General features: G+C 45.6%; 1 protein-coding gene across 10 annotated transcripts in view; it reads right to left on the reverse strand.

The window, feature by feature from the left end:
• Window positions 1-18038, reverse strand: part of GABRP (gamma-aminobutyric acid type A receptor subunit pi) — a 321182-nt gene that overhangs the window by 143729 nt on the left and 159415 nt on the right. For all 10 annotated transcript variants that reach the window (XM_068256854.1, XM_068256853.1, XM_068256859.1 and 7 more), the window contains one exon: window positions 14216-14328. In XM_068256854.1, coding sequence (XP_068112955.1) covers window positions 14216-14328 — 113 coding nt within the window. The remainder of the gene's footprint in view (window positions 1-14215; window positions 14329-18038) is intronic.

An 18038-nucleotide genomic window follows, 5' to 3' on the forward strand; every position in this document is an offset into this window, starting at 1 on the left:
TAAAGGGCCCAAAGTCCAATGAGTACCTTTAGGATTTCACAGGTCATTTTGCGAAATTTGATTTCCAGACTACTCCTCACGGTTTAGGGCCCCTAAAATGCCAGTTCAGTATAGGAACCCCACAAATGACCCCATTTTAGAAAGAAGACACCCCAAGGTATTCCGTTAGGAGTATGGTGAGTTCATAGAAGATTTTATTTTTTGTCACAAGTTAGTGGAAAATGACACTTTGTGAAAAAAACAATAAAAATCAATTTTCCGCTAACTTTTGACAAAAAATAAAATCTTCTATGAACTCACCATACTCCTCACGGAATACCTTGGGGTGTCTTCTTTCTAAAATGGGGTCATTTGTGGGGTTCCTATACTGCCCTGGCATTTTAGGGGCCCTAAACCATGAGGAGTAGTCTTGAAACCAAATGTCGCAAAATGACCTGTGAAATCCTAAAGGTACTCATTGGACTTTGGGCCCCTTAGCGTACTTAGGGTGTAAAAAAGTGCCACACATGTGGTACCGCCGTACTCAGGAGAAGTAGTATAATGTGTTTTGGGGTGTATTTTTACACATACCCATGCTAAGTGGGAGAAATATCTCTGTAAATGACAATTGTTTGATTTGTTTTACACACAATTGACCATTTACATAGAAATTTCTCCCACCCAGCATGGGTATGTGTAAAAATACACCCCAAAACACATTATACTACTTTTCCTGAGTACGGCGGTACCACATGTGTGACACTTTTTTGCAGCCTAGGTGCGCTAAGGGGCCCAACGTCCTATTCACGGGTCATTTTGAGGCATTTGTTTTCTAGACTACTCCTCGCGGTTTAGGGCCCCTAAAATGCCAGGGCAGTATAGGAACCCCACAAGTGACCCCATTTTAGAAAGAAGACACCCCAAGGTATTCCGTTAGGTGTATGGCGAGTTCATAGAAGATTTTATTTTTTGTCACAAGTTAGTGAAAAATGACACTTTGTGAAAAAAAACCAATAAAAATCAATTTCCGCTAACTTTTGACAAAAAATAAAATCTTCTATGAACTCGTCCTACACCTAACAGAATACCTTGGGGTGTCTTTTTTTCTAAAATGGGGTCACTTGTGGGGTTCCTATACCGCCCTGGCATTTTACGGGCCCAAAACCGTGAGTAGTCTGGAAACCAAATGTCTCAAAATGACTGTTCAGGGGTATAAGCATCTGCAAATTTTGATGACAGGTGGTCTATGAGGGGGCGAATTTTGTGGAACCGGTCATAAGCAGGGTGGCCTTTTAGATGACAGGTTGTATTGGGCCTGATCTGATGGATAGGAGTGCTAGGGGGGTGACAGGAGGTGATTGATGGGTGTCTCAGGGGGTGGTTAGAGGGGAAAATAGATGCAATCAATGCACTGGGGAGGTGATCGGAAGGGGGTCTGAGGGGGATCTGAGGGTTTGGCCGAGTGATCAGGAGCCCACACGGGGCAAATTAGGGCCTGATCTGATGGGTAGGTGTGCTAGGGGGTGACAGGAGGTGATTGATGGGTGTCTCAAGGTGTGATTAGAGGGGGGAATAGATGCAAGCAATGCACTGGCGAGGTGATCAGGGCTGGGGTCTGAGGGCATTCTGAGGGTGTGGGCGGGTGATTGAGTGCCCTAGGGGCAGATAGGGGTCTAATCTGATAAATAGCAGTGACAGGGGGTGATTGATGGGTAATTAGTGGGTGTTTAGGGTAGAGAACAGATGTGAACACTGCACTTGGGAGGTGATCGGACGTCGGATCTGCGGGCGATCTATTGGTGTGGGTGGGTGATCAGATTGCCCGCAAGGGGCAGGTTAGGGGCTGATTGATGGGTGGCAGTGACAGCGGGTGATTGATGGGTGGCAGTGACAGGGGGTGATTGATGGGTGATTGATAGGTGATTGACAGGTGATCAGTGGGTTATTACAGGGAAGGACAGATGTAAATAATGCCCTGGCGAATTGATAAGGGGGGTCTGAGGGCAATCTGAGCGTGTAGGCGGGTGATTGGGTGCCCGCAAGGGGCAGATTAGGGTCTGATCTGATGGGTAACAGTGACAGGTGGTGATAGGGGGTGATTGATGGGTAATTAGTGGGTGTTTAGAGGAGAGAATAGATGGAAACACTGCGCTTGGGTGGTGATCTGATGTCGGATCTGCGGGCGATCTATTGGTGTGGGTGGGTGATCAGTTTGCCCGTAAGGGGCAGGTTAGGGGCTGATTGATGGGTGGCAGTGACAGGGGTGATTGATGGGTGGCAGTGACAGGGGGTGATTGATGGGTGATTGACAGGTGATTGACAGGTGATCAGTGGGTTATTACAGGGAAGGACAGATGTAAATAATGCCCTGGCGAATTGATAAGGGGGGGTCCGAGGGCAATCTGAGCGTGTAGGCGGGTGATTGGGTGCCCGCAAGGGGCAGATTAGGGTCTGATCTGATGGGTAACAGTGACAGGTGGTGATAGGGGGTGATTGATGGGTAATTAGTGGGTGTTTAGAGGAGAGAATAGATGGAAACACTGCGCTTGGGTGGTGATCTGATGTCGGATCTGCGGGCGATCTATTGGTGTGGGTGGGTGATCAGTTTGCCCGCAAGGGCGGGTTAGGGGCTGATTGTTGGGTGGCAGTGACAGGGGGTGATTGATGGGTGATAGGTGATTGGCAGGTGATTGACAGGTGATCAGTGGGTTATTACAGGGAAGGACAGATGTAATTAATGCACTGGTGAATTGATAAGGGGGGGGGGGGGTCTGAGGGCAATCTGAGCGTGTGGGCGGGTGATTGGGTGCCCGCAAGGGGCAGCTTAGGGTCTGATCTGATAGGTAACAGTGACAGGTGGTGATAGGGGGTGATTGATGGGTGATTGATGGGTAATTAGTGGGTGTTTAGAGAAGATAACAGATGTAAACAATACATTTGGGAGGTAATCTGACGGCGGGTTTGCGGGCGATCTAATGGTGTGGGTGGGTGATCAGATTGCCCGCAAGGGGCAGGTTAGGGGCTGATTGATGGGTGGCAGTGACAGGGGGTGATTGATGGGTGATAGGTGATTGGCAGGTGATTGACAGGTGATCAGTGGGTTATTACAGGGAAGAACAGATGTAATTAATGCACTGGCGAATTGATAAGGGGGGGTCAGAGGGCAATCTGAGCGTGTTGGCGGGTGATTGGGTGCCCGCAAGGGGCAGATTAGGGTCTGATCTGATAGGTAAAAGTGACAGGTGGTGATAGGGGGTGATTGATGGGTGATTGATGGGTAATTAGTGGGTGTTTAGAGGAGAGAATAGATGTAAACAATGGATTTGGGAGGTGATCTGATGTCGGATCTGCGGGCGATCTATTGGTGTGGGTGGGTGATCAGATTGCCCGCAAGGGGCAGGTTAGGGGCTGATTGTTGGGTGGCAGTGACAGGGGGTGATTGATGGGTGATTGATGGGTGATTGACGGGTGATTGACGGGTGATTGACAGGTTATCAGGGAAGATAGATGCATACAGTACACAGGGGGGGGGGGGTCTGGGGGGGGTCTGCGGAGAATCTGAGGGGTGGGGGGGTGATCAGGAGGGGGCAGGGGGCAGAGGGGGGGATAAAAAAAAAATAGCGTTGACAGATAGTGACAGGGAGTGATTGATGGGTTATTAGGGGGGTGATTGGGTGCAAACAGGGGTCTGGGGGGTGGGCAGGGGGGGGTCTGAGGGGTGCTGTGGGCGATCAGTGGGCGGGGGGGGGCAGATCAGTGTGTTTGGGTGCAGACTAGGGTGGCTGCAGCCTGCCCTGGTGGTCCCTCGGACACTGGGATCACCAGGGCAGGAGGCAGCCTGTATAATACACTTTGTATACATTACAAAGTGTATTATACACTTTGTAGCGGCGATCGCGGGGTTAACATCCCGCCGGCGCTTCCGTATGGCCGGCGGGATGTTACGGCGGGTGGGCGGAGCCAGTTGCCGGGGGAAGCGCGCGTCATCAATGACGCGATCGCTCCCCCGGCATGCCTAAAGGACGCGCCGCCTGAAGGCGTATTGCGGTCCTTTAGGCGTCCACTTTGCCGCCGCCCATGGGCTGTGGGCGGTCGGCAAGTGGTTAAAGGGGTTCTGTGGACTTCTCAAATAAACAAAAACGGACACTTACATGGGGCTTCTATTGGTCCCCTGCAGCTGTAATATCCCCCGACATCCTCCTCCGATGCTCCGTTCCCCGCCGGCAGTCCCAGTCTAATCACGCGACTAATTACACTGCAGCTGCGCGGCCATGGCTGCGCGCGTGCTCGCTCCCACGCACGTCATCCGGAGCTTACAGCGCAGGCACAGTACAAGAAAACTTTGTACTGCGCCTGTGCAATAAGCTCCTGATGATGAGCGCGGGAGCGAGAATTATTCGTCTTGTTAGACGAATATTAGACTGGGACCGGCGGCAGGGAACTGAGCATCAGAGGTGGATGGCGTGGGACATTACAGCTGCAGGGGGCCGATAGAAGCCCCAGGCAAGTGTCGGTTTTTGTTTATTTGAGAAGACCACAGAACCCCTTTAAGAAGACTGATAAGTAAAAACAGTTTTTTTTTTTTAGGCTTCAGTGTCTCTTTAAGTGTGACTATAGCCTTAATGCTGGCAACATATGTCTCATTCTATGGCATTTTCAGTCTGAAAAAAATGATTGCTTCCAAGCAAAACTGAAGTGACAAGTCAAGAATGATCAACTGCAAATATTCTTATTTAAATACAGCAGAGTCCCTGGTACCCTGCACCAGCGGGGATCGCCCGCATTGGGTCATGTGACATGCCGACTTGCGTGCAGGGACTCCGGAAGCCACTAGGAGCCCGCGAGGTGATGCTGGACATCTCTGGAGCATCGGTGAGTAGTTTGTGGCCAGGCAAACCTCCCAGAACAAATAAGGTTTCCTGTTATCTATCAAGCATGCTGAGTAGTTGAGACTTGTGGTTGCCTTAATTCCGGATAATGGGACTCTGCTATGCAAATGTTTTGTGAAATGGGAGAGCTGGAAAATATTGGAGTTATTTATTAGGTTGGCGAACAACAGACTGCCAGAAAAGTGGTGTTATTAGCAGAGATAAAGACATTTAGCAGAGTGCCCTTTTTGTAAATTTTATTATAAATCCGACAGCTAAATAGATAATGAGTAAATGAGCAGTGCCTCTGTGTCCCCGCATTCCATTCTTGGATCCCCCTTTAGCCGATTGGTTGCAGACTGCTCACATCTGCTGCTGCAGAAGGCTTCATCAATCTTTGGGAGCCTGAGTGCTCCCAAAGATGGCTGCTCTGTACTGGGCACATTCACGCTCTCTTGATCCAGGTACTGACCTTTGATTGCATATCATCCCTGCTATCTATGATTGCCTGTTATTTGAGCTAGCCGTGATTGCCACAAGTCCTAAGCTCAGCCTGTTAAGCAACTTCACCTTGATAACCACCTCTCTAGACATGAGTTTGTTCTTTGACTCTGAACTCTTCACCGAACTTCCCAAGTGCACACTCGCTTGTTCTCTTTGTCTCTGTTGGGCTGATCCTGGGGATGGCCATTCGCAGAGCAGTAGTCAATGGATCGCTAGGGGTAGCAGCTTCTCATCTCTTGTAGGGCACTCTGGTGAAGACCAGTGATCACTTAAACTTTGCGCCATGGGAAAGACAATGCCAACCACCTGTGCCAGGGTCAACAGGTCCTGTACAAGCAGTACTCATACTAACAATGGCATGCCGAGTGCCTCTTTTACCTTGTAGAACTACAAATCCTGTGTGGTTGCTCAGCATCAACGTGTGCTCTTTCAGGGGGACACAAGTGGCCAGGATGAAACTCCAGGATGAGCAAGAGCATCTAGAGGGACATCTCACATGCTGTGCATAGATTTTTACATGCACAAATGGAAAGCTAACAACTTCCACATATGCAAATAAGCAAAAGAAAGCTAGAAAAGGCGCAAGTAAAGCTGAACAACATTGAATAAACAAAAGGGAAATATAGGCAAAGAGAACAAAACTATGGACCGCACACAAACACAGCTGACCTGAACTCAGAACTTCCTCTCTGCTCTAATAGATAAGAAACAGAATAATAACATTTTAAGAAAAAATTTCTTCATAACAACTTACAGAACTTCCACAGAGAGGCTGCAGTGTGGTTACTTCCTGGTTTGATGGGAGTACAGAAAAGGTTAACCTCCTGTGTATACATATTAGCTCAGAATTCGACAGTGTCAGCAAAGAGCTGACAGCTCAAATTACATTGGCTCATTAATTGCAGATAAGGAAGAATTAGACAGACTGTTCTTCATAAAAACACACATGGTGGATTTCTCTATATTTCCTTCTCTCCTGTGCAAGAGTTCAGGTCCGCTTTAACAACATATAAGGTACAAACACAATTTGGCAAACACTAGTACACACTTCCAATAAATATCAGAAACAGCCAAAAGAACTCTAGACATAGATTAAAGAGGAACTCCAGTGAAAATAAAGTAATAAACAAAAGTGCTTATTTTTTATAATAATTATGTATAAATGATTTAGTCAGTGTTTGCCCATTGTAAAAGCTTTCCTCTCCCTGATTTACATTCTGACATTTATTATATGGTGACATTTTTACTGATGGCAGGTGAAGTCAGTGGAAGCATATGCTGCTTGCTTTTTGGCAGTTGGAAACAGCTGTTATTTCCCACAATGCAACAAGGCTCCCACAGTGGGATGTCAGCACCATGGTCCTGACATCACAATGTGGGAGGGGTTTCAACACAATATCAGCCATACAGAACCCCCTGATGGTCCGTTTGTGAAAAGGAAAAGGTTTTTCATGGGAATCAGCTACTGATTGGGATGAAGTTCAATTCTTGGTCACGTTTTCTCTTCAAAAATGGCTGAGGGCAAAAATGCACTTTAAGCAGAATTGGACATTCAAAGAAAAAAAAAGACAGGAAGGGTCAGATACTCCTAAGATTTTTCAGGAGGAAACAGGAACTGAAACTACCGTACTTACTTCTATTCTACTTGACAAGTGTGCAGTTAATGGTAAGGAAATGACAGCTTGACTTTTCTGCTCGTTGGAATACAGAGCCCCTGCAGCCAGTACATTATTTTCAATTGCGTAAATCCCGCCAACCCATAAGTCACACTCCACGCAGTGGAACTGTAATGCAGAATCATGGCAGCATGAAGAGTCATGTAAATCCTGCTCTGTCCACTAAAATACTAATGCGGCATGTCAAAACATATTTCCTTTTTTAACAGACGTTTCCAGTGAGCTGTAATGAGAATGCTAAAGTCTATGTTTTTCCTAAATTTCACACACCATTTTGCTTTACTTCATTTCCAGCTAACTCAACACACACCTGGGGGCTTCTGCAGATCACTGCATGTTGGGACATTTATTCAGAGACTAACACATCCTGGTCGACATTGGAACATACATAAAGGAAAGGGATGGCAAGGAATGGAAAATTATTGCAAATGAACCTAGGAAGATACGTAAAAAGACATTTAAATGGGCACTATGGCGAATAAAAGTACAAATTAAAATATGTGCCAACATAGACACGTAATAAGTACATTTTTTTCCAGAGTAAAATGAGCCATAAATTACTTTTCCACTATGTTGCTGTCACTTACAGTAGGCAGTAGAAATCTGACAGAAGCGACAGGTTTTGGACTAGTCCATCTCTTCATCAGGGATTCTCAGCATGGCTTTTAGTCTTTATAAAGATATTCCCGAAAAAGAATTTAAACAATGATGCTGGCCAGCTTCCCTGGTTGATACACATTTTTTTGGCAGTTGGACAGAGCAACTGCCAATCACTAAGTGCTTTTGAAAATAAATAAATCCCTGAGAATCCCCCCATGACGAGAATGGACTGGTCCAAAACCTATCGGTTCTGTCAGATTTCTACTGCTTACTGTAAAGTGACAGCAACATAGGAGAAAAGTTATTTATGGCTCATTTTACTCTGGAAAAAAAAACGTACTTGTTATTTGATTATGCCTGCACATATTTTAAATTTTACAATTTTATCGCCATAGTGCCCCTTTAAGGAGCCTTTGATAGGCAAGATTTGTAATACCTACTCTAAAAGAAAAATGGTACTGTTACTGTAATGATTGCGGAATTATTTCCATGGTCAGCGCACAGGATGCGCGCCGACACTACAGAAACCTCCACAAGTGTATAAAACGGCAGAACCCAGCTTGGTGCAATGCACTGGTAGAGGGAAATTCCCACCAGCAGATGGAGCTGTGGAGTGCAGAGGAACAACCCCTCTGCACTGCCACAGATGCCAGGTGGGAATTGTATGAATTGCAACAATACAGGGCAAGATAGCCCTCAGAGAGAGTGAGCACAGTGACAGAATGTATGTGTGTTCACCAATCTAGTCGCCCCCCGGCGATGGTGAACACACAACAACGGAAATCAAGTGGGAACGCAATCGCAAGAGTGGCGATTGCCAACAGTGACACAAGACTGAATAAAGACAGAGCACAACTGTAGCAAGAAAGACACAGCAAATAACAATGATGAGAACGCCAAGGAAAATAACAAACACACTCGCTAAGCGCGGTTGCCACACGAAAAGCGCAATAGCGACAAAGCACGCTAATGGCGCGGTCTCCACATGAAAAGCGCAACAGAGACAAAGCACGCCAACCCTAACTAACCAATGTAACACAAAAACGAATAGAGAACGCGAATGCTTGCTAAACCTCACCGAGCCTGCAGCAAGCGTTCGTTCCAGACAAGACAGACAGAAGGAGTAGCCAGTAGCAACCGCAGCCCTGGACTACACTCCCAGACAGAGTACAGACGGAACCACCACCACTGCCGCTAGGGCGGATGCGATCCAGACAGACAGAACGATTTCCTGTCGACCGCCACTGGCGACAAGACAATCGCAACAGATAGACAATACAAGGCAGTACAGATAATACAACCTGACTAAGCTACAAGGAATGCCTAGTGCACTCCCAAGGAATTACTCTAAGATAATCTTAGCAAACAGTTAGCAAAGGCTGAGACTCCAGGTACGTTAGCAGGAACAAACCATCAGGACCAGCCAGGAATTCTGGGAAGAAATGTTTTTTATACTGCAAGCCATCAGAGGAAGCAGCTAAGCAATTTGCATGACAAGTGGATGAAAATTCCTCCCCAGAACAGCAACTCTGCAGCTTGCAGAGTGGAGACAGGTCTCTTTTCCAGGGACCTGCAGCCCTCAGATTTACAAAATGGAGCAGATCATTACAGTTACAAATTGAAATAAACTGACATAAAAGCCATTTTGGAATGAAAAGGGCACGTGAACTTGTAACATGAAAACTACATTTGCAGATGTTCAGGACACTGTAGCTATTACAGCTTACAACTATTAAATGTTTGGAAGTTGTTAAAGCAAACCTGAAGCGTAAAGAGAACTAATGATATAATGAATTGTATGTGTAGTATAGATAATAAATAGAACATTAGTCGCAAAGAAAAGAGTCTCATATTTTAATTTTCAGTTATATAGCTTTTTGTTATAACACTGCATCAAACTGTCACAATTGCAGTTTTAAAAACACACTCTGCCTTTTAAACTATAAAACAAAGCAGAAATAATGACTCTTTGAACCTTCCTGCAGTAAAACCTTATCACAAGCCATTTAATAATCCGAACATTTGTATAGCGCTTTTCTCCTGTCGGACTCAAAGCGCTCAAGAGCTGCAGCCACTGGGACGCGCTCAAGAGGCCACCCTGCAGTGTTAGGGAGTCTTGCCTTGAACTCCTTACTGAATAGGTACTTGACCTAGCCAGGATTCGAACCCTGGTCTCCCATGTCAAAGGCAGAGCCCTTAACCAGTACACTATCCAGCCACCATTTCTTAGCTGTTTAACTATTTAATGGCAATGTATCGTATTAAAACGTCATGCTCTTGCCTGTTAATGGCAACATGACGTTTTAATACGTCGCGCGTTCCCGCCGCCGCTCCGCACATGTGCGCGCCGCTACCACCGCCATTACCGTCGGGATCCCGTGCTGAGTGATTGGGGAAGAGGACCGAGTGGTCCTCTACCCAATCGCACTGCCTGGAGTGAATGGACGCGACCGCAAACAGCGGCCGCGTCCATTCATAAGAACAGGAAGGAACAGTTTAATAAAGAGTAAAAAAAAAAAAAAGTGATCACTTCCTATACGGGAGAGTGTTCACTAGCGCCATCTTGTGGCCAAAAAGTATATTACACATATATATACAAGTACATACACACTATTAATACAATTAATAAAATTACACTTCCAACCCCCCCCCCCCCCCCCAAAAAAAAACACTTGTAAATAAAAATCAGCTTAAAATAAATAAATAAATAAATAGTTGCCTTAGGGACTTGGCTTTTTTTAATCTATATTTTGTGGGGGAAAATTAATTTTAATTTATTATATAGGGGCTGGTAATTATGGCCAGAACAAAAAAAAAAAAAAAAGAAAAATAACACCTCTATTGCAAAATAATATATTGTCGCCATACATTGTGATAGGGACATAATTTAAACAGTTTAATAATCGGGACAACTGGGCAAATAAACGGTGTTTGTTTTAACCACACGAGAATGTTTAATTTTAAAACGATAATGGCTGAAAACGGAGAAATAATTATTTTTTTTCATTTTTTTAGTTTTTTTCCCATTAAAACGCATTTAGGATAAAAAAATTCTTAGCAAAATGTACTACCCACAGAAAGCCTAATTGGTGACGAAAAAAACGAGGTATAGATCATTTTCTTGTGATAAGTAGTAATAAAGTCATTAGGAAATAAAAGGGAGGAGCACTGACAAGTGAAAATTGCTCTGGTCCGTTAGAGTAAAAAAACTTGGGGGTGAACTGGTTAAAGGAATATTGTGGGGGTCGGGGAAACACTAGAGTCTGCGCCTGCGCAGTATGCTCCTGGTGACATCATCAGGAGCGAGGACACGGTAATGCAGGCGCAGTGGTTTTCAGTCTTTAAAGTCTGAAATTCCAGAAGTGAACCGGAGGGGGCCGGAGCATCGGTGAGTGGCTGCACGGGCGCAGAACATCTGCGGGGGACCATTAGAAGGAGCCGGAGCATCGGTGAGTGGCTGCACGGGCGCAGAACATCTGCGGGGGACCATTAGAAGGAGCCGGAGCATCGGTGAGTGGCTGCACGGGCGCAGAACATCTGCGGGGGACCATTAGAAGCTCTGGGTAAGTTCAACTCATTTTCCCCTGACCCCCTTACAGTATTCCTTTAAGATCTTCAGAAAGCAACACTGTACTCAACCCAGTGGGTCGAAGGGCTCAGAAAGCTCTTTTGCATACAACTGAAGTTTTGTTTTTTTTAACTCTTCCTGTACTGGAAAACAATATTATTATTAATGCTATTAATGTCATATTTCTTCGCTGTACTACTCATACAATTCATTATATCATGAGTTAATTTTCGCTTCAGGTTTGCTTAAAACAAAACCTGAAGGGAGAGGAATATGGAGACTGCCATCTGCATTCTCTACTAAAACAATGCAGTTGCCTGACTTATTGCTTTGCCTCTACTACTTTAAGGATGCTTTTACACTTATGCTGTGAGGTGATCCCACTACAGGGGAGCCCGCCACGGGATCACTGCACGAATAACTGGATAGGAATTACGTCACTGAGAAGTATGTACTCAGTCTGCGCTTGCGTACCACATTGCACCGCAATTACTGCGTTGCCATAGACTTGCATTACTGCATAATATGTGCAGTAGGCACAGATCATGCGGTAACGTACTGTTGACTTTGTGACGGGATTGCAGCAATTTGACTACTTCCGTCACATCGCATTGCATTAAGTATGATTGTCTCCATAGACTTTTGTTAACTTAACGGCCTCTCACGGTAAAATTGCTTACCCCAAGGCCACAGTGTAAAATGGCCCTGAAGGTTCCCTGAGGTGAACATAAATAGTGTTCTTTTATTTACCTTCCAGTCCCCCTAGGCTTGTAGGTACAACGCTGTCCTCCCAGTCCTCTTCCTAGATCCGCTGTTTGGCCTAGTACAGTAGCCAAATTGCCCAAGCTGCGAATTGCTGTGTATGCGCTAGCCCAGTGCTTCCATGATTGCTGTAAGGAACATGGAGGAAGCAGCTGCGGGTAGTCTAGCGTTCTCCGCAGCTGCCTCCATTCCGTTGCCCACTGTGTCACCTGTGCCTCCGGCGTCTAGCATGCCGAGGACAGGTTTGTCTGCTGCCCATAGGGTTGTTGTGACGCGTGCGCGCGCACCGTCATGGACTTTATGTGGCGAGGAGGCGGCTTAGCTGACCTACGGGTCGGCTGACGTCACGCAATGCGTCCGTCGCCGCTGATTGGCTGAACGCAGGGGGGCGTGCTGCGAGGTGTCCTCGGGCTCTTAAGCCCGGAGGATTCAGTCTTTCTTTGTCTGCTGTTGCGAATGCTACGTGTTAGCACTCAGACCTTAGATAGATCCAGTGTGCTTCGATCCGGGAGGAAACCGGGAATTTCACACAGACTAGGATTTATTATTGTTAACTGATATATTGCTTGATACTTGTGCATGCCTCTGGCTCTCTTCTGACTTCCCTTTTGTTTAACGTCTCTGTACTATAGCCATCTGATCCTGTTGCTAACACTGCCTATAATACCTTTATCCTCTTTCCTGCCGATTCTGTACTGTATACTCCTGTCTGTTGCCAAACTGATCTGTCTGACTACTCTACTCACCAGTGAGCCCTTGTCACTGGTGAGATTCTTCAATGTTAGTGCCCACCAGCTCCTCTGGTGAGGACTACTGTATTAATAGTCTCCGCCAGCTCCTCTGGTGAGAACTACTGTATTGTTATCATTCACCAGTTCCTCTGGTGATAGGCTTCTGTACTGATAGTGTTCACCAGCTCCTCTGGTGAGGGCTACGGTACTGATATCATCCACCAGCTCCTCTGGTGAGAGTCGCTATACTGATAGTATTCTCCAGCTCCTCTGGTGAGCTATCACGTATTACTGTTACACCAAGCACTATTTATCATATACCTCCTGTGTGGCTACACCTGTTACTCCTTCTGTATTTGTTGTCACGGCAGCTTCTGATATACCATCATTATAGGTAATTCTGCAGATCACCTTATAATCAGGTATATATCTGCATTATAGGTGATACTGCAGATCACCTAATAATCAGATTCTGCCTCTCGCTGACACAGATCGTTACAATTGCGCTCCCATATGCAGGAGCGTTCTGCACATGCACACTATGCTAAGACTTGTAGTCGCGTGTGTATGTATGTATGTATGTATATGTTTATATAATATATATATATACACACACAGTATATAAATAAAATTATAGTAATATCAGTGCACTCGGCTTCCGTGCACTGGAGGAGTTGGAAAACTGCTCTGAGCCCGCAGGGAGATAGAGAGAAACTCCCAGACATCGATGGAGCCTTGAAAAGTATTTCAGGAGGGAGGTTTGTGCTATTTCGGCCAGTTGCTAAAGCAACCGGCAAGCACATGTATCCGGCATAAGCCATCCCCACCGGTGCCGGATACTGGGGACTGCTGTCCTGTGGATAAAACCCACACATTTAAGTTGCCCATGTGTCCCGGTTATTACAATATTTAAAATATTTCCCTAGTACAATGTTTGTTGCCAATATTTTATTTGGAAATAAAGGTGTATTTTTTCCGCTTTGCGTGCATCTCTAATTACAAGCCACAAGTATCATTGGTGTAACTATGGGAGAGTGGGCAAGGTAAGGGGTTAATTTTAATAATATATGTATGTGTTTTTATTAAAAATAAATGTGTGTAGGTGTAATTTTACTATTTGGCCACAAGATGTCCTTGCACTTTCTTATTCCTGCGCCTACTGTTAGTACATGAACAGGAAATAACGTGTGCATGTGTTACTGTTTTTATTACAATAACCGCAGGCATCTCATTGATGCTGGCGATCACTGACACTGGGACTTAGATCAACGAATGGGAACTGCATTGTCAGTGTGAGCCAAGCAGTGGCAAGCATGCACATCCTCAGACGAAGATCTACATCCCTGGTACTTCAGAGGAAGTCCTGCAGGGTGTAGATATACTGCAGGCTGTGCAGCAATTACAATTTCTCACAACTTTTTCCCTTTTAATATGGTTTCCTTGCATATTGTGAAGTAATAAATCCTTGTTGGGTAAACCCAATACATTGCTAAAACAAACATGAGGACAATGTCATGCAACACCTACCATCGAAAAAGGGACGCAGATATTTGTTATATCCTTTCATTAGTTTCTGGATTGTTGGTGGAAGAATCTCTCCATCTTTTCCTTCTGCATTAACAATGGAACTGTGTAGGATGCTGGTAACAGCAGAGAAAGAGATAACACATTATTCAGCAGAGGTTCTCATTACACAGACCAACCTATGTCCATGCAGTGATGTTAATCATAGTAATTATAACATCAGTTAGGGCTTTGGGGTTGATGCATTAAACTTCCTTAGTGCATTTAAAGCCTGTTGGATCTAAAATATTAATATACATGACAGCTTTTTTTTTGCTGCCTCCCATGCGAGTTTCCTAAAGCAGGTCTAAGTTTTAACAAAGCACAGCCAAGCTGTGCTCTTTTTATACATTATAAAGTTTGACATTTTGTGCTTACAGATCAGGTGTTTCTCACATTATTGTAAGATCTGACAAAATTAGCTGCATGCTTGTTTCTGGTGTGATTCAGACACTACTGCAGCCAAATAGATCTGCAAGGCTGCCAGGCAACTGGTTTTGTTCAAAAGGAAATAAATATGGCAGCCTCCATATTCTTCTCACTTCAGTTGTCCTTTAACTTCTTGCCGACTGCTCCATGCCGATTGGCGTGAGTAGTGCAGCAGCCCCAGGCAGGGCCGGGCCAACACATAGGCTCAGGAGGCTGGAGCCTCTGGGCGGAGCTCACTGCTGTGTGGGTGGGGCGCAAGGAGCAGGTCTGTGTATTGCCTGGCTTGCCGCCCACCACCCCCGCTGTGTATATGCTGCACTCACCACTTTTCTGGCTGCAGTGCTGGCTGGCTGCTGGGGAAGACGAGCGGAGCAGATGAGCTATTTATAATCAGCTTTCTCTGCTGCTCGCTGTCTGTCCCCAGTCTCTCCGCGTACGTACAAAAAGGGCGCCTGGACAAAAAGGGCGCGGGGTGTAAACTCTAAATAATAATTAATCATTAATAGGGTTTATAAATATAGTGTGCTATATTTCGTTTACAAATAATGTTTAACAAAATTATAAATCATTAAATAATGTTTATGAAATCGGAAATTGTGAAAACGTTAATCTTCCCTGTTTCAAAAGTTAAACTTATAATTACGTTTATAAAAAAACCAATAATATATGTTTAATTGTTATAATTGTATATTATTGTGAATAACCGTCATTTATGGTTTGTTGTTATAATAAAATTTGAAAATATTGTTTATAAAGATGATATAAATATAACTACGTTCGTAATAAATGTTGTAATACATTAGTAATTATTACTAAAATTTTACTAAAACTATACCTAAGCCTACTCTTACACAGAACCCTACCTGTACCTATCCCTAACCCCTAGACTCCCCTGTTGGTGCCTAAACCTAAGACCCCCCTGTTGGTGCCTAAACCTAAGACCCCCCTGTTGGTGCCTAAACCTAAGACCCCCCTGTTGGTGCCTAAACCTAAGACCCCCCTGTTGGTGCCTAAACCTAAGACCCCCCTGTTGGTGCCTAAACCTAAGACCCCCCTGTTGGTGCCTAAACCTAAGACCCCCCTGTTGGTGCCTAAACCTAAGACCCCCCTGTTGGTGCCTAAACCTAAGACCCCCCTGTTGGTGCCTAAACCTAAGACCCCCCTGTTGGTGCCTAAACCTAAGACCCCCCCTGTTGGTGCCTAAGTAACCCTCCCTGTACCTACCCCTAACCCCTAGACCCCCCTCTTGGTGCCTAAACCTAGGACCCCCCTGTTGGTGCCTAAACCTAAGACCCCCCTGTTAATGCCTAAACCTAAAACCCCCCTGTTGGTGCCTAAACCTAAGACCCCCCTGTTAGTGCCTAAACCTAAGACCCCCCCCTGTTGTTGCCTAAGTACCCCTCCCTGTACCTACCCCTAACCCCTAGACCCCCCTATTGGTGCCTAAACCTAAGACCCCCCTGTTGGTGCCTAAACCTAAGACCCCCCTTTATTATGTGGATAATAATGTTTTACTAATTGTGGATTCAAAAAAATTTTTGCAATTTACGTTACGTACTGATCGCTTTATTTTGTGAATAATAATGTTTTACAAACAGTAAGAGATAAAACTTTAAATAATGTTTTAATTATTTAAATAAGATAAATATGTTTATTATTTTCATAAACGTTATTCGGCACGGGTGCATTTTATAAACGTAAATCACCACAAGTTCAGTTATAAATCATTAAACATCGCCGGGCGCCGTTTGTAAACTTTATTTAGCTCCTGGCGCCGTTTATAAACTTTATTTAGCTCCGGCGCCCTTTTTTCCTACTCGGCGCCCATTAAACGCTATTTATTATGGGAGTGAATGGCGGCGCCCTTTTTGTCCACTAGCGGCATGCGCCCTTTTTTCCCAGCTCCGTCTCTCCTGGCTGCGTGTGTGTATAGAGAGCGCCCCTCCCCTCCTCTCTTCTTCATGTGACGATGAGGGGCGGGGCTGAGCACTGTAACCCGGGCATTTCGATCTAGAAGAATGAAGACTGTGGAAGAAGAGATAGCTATGCAGGGGAAGGGGGGAGAGACACTGCAGGGAGAGGTATGTTCAGACCAGAATATGCACACATGATTCTGCTCTTTTCCAGCTCACACACTGCCTGTGTTCCTGGTGCTTGCATGATAGATCAGTTTCCCTAATGCTGCCTTGTTTGTGCACTACAGGATACACTCAGCTGAGAGCTCTCTCTCTCTCTCTCTCTCTCCTTCCCTGTCCCTGAAGCTGCTGCATGAGTATATCGAGGTTGTAAGATTACAGGAATAACTGCAGCTTTTTAACACCCCAGAGCTGGGCAAAGGAGAGCACAAGGGGGAGTGACTATGTGCTAGTGTTGTCCGGATCATGAACGATTCGGATCTTTGATCCGAATCTATTTTATGAGTCGATCATCCGAATCATCAAAATGAGTGATTCGGATCGCAAAAGGGGCGGGGCCAGAAGCGACACGCCGCCTCTCAGCGGGCAGCGGAGTCCTGGAAGCAGAGCAGAGATGGATCGCTCTGTTGGGAGGGGAGCCAGTCTTGCAGGGACAGCAGGTAGATGAGAGAGAGGGGACGTGGGTGCCACTGCCAGATATGTGTAGAGCACACATACTGGCTATAACTGCTGCTGATTACAGGCCGTCTGTTCCGTAGTTGTGCTGCACAGTGACCACATTGGAAGCTTTTAGCTCAGCACAGCTCAGTAACTTTGCAGGCACTGTGATTTCAGGGCAATATGATCCTCCTGCACCCGACACTTAACAGCTGCACTTATCTTCAGGGAATGCTTTCTTTCACTGTGCGTTTGCATGCAAAGTACACAGATGAGCATATAGGTGAAATACATGTAAAACATATGATTGCAGCATGTGGGTATTGTGTGCAAATATTTCTGCTCTCTGCTCGTCCCTTCTCTGTCCACTCCCTGCCCTCTGTCCATCTTCTCCCCTTCTCTGTGTGTCCACCCCCTCCCCTTCTGTCCACAGCAGGGAAAGACCTGTCCTGCTAGTCATTTCACCCCGAATGCTTCGGTAGTAAAATGATCCGAGATTCGGATCAAAGATCCGGATCTTTTCAATGATCCGATTCGAATCATCCGGATCATTGAAAAGATCCGAACTTCCCATCTCTACTATGTGCTGTGTCAGGTGTGTGATAATGCTGGCTTCTATGTCACCAACTCCCCTGCCCCTCTCCTATTCCCTATCACTCTATTTCTCTGGCATCAGGCTATGTTTCCCTTTAAAGGGGTTCTGTGGGGGTGTCCTTGGGATAAAAACACACTTACCTGGGGCTTCTATCAGCCCCCTGTAGCAGTAATGTCCCACACCGTCCTCC

This window comes from Hyperolius riggenbachi, chromosome 10, assembly GCF_040937935.1.
Source record: "Hyperolius riggenbachi isolate aHypRig1 chromosome 10, aHypRig1.pri, whole genome shotgun sequence".
Lineage (NCBI taxonomy): Eukaryota > Metazoa > Chordata > Amphibia > Anura > Hyperoliidae > Hyperolius > Hyperolius riggenbachi.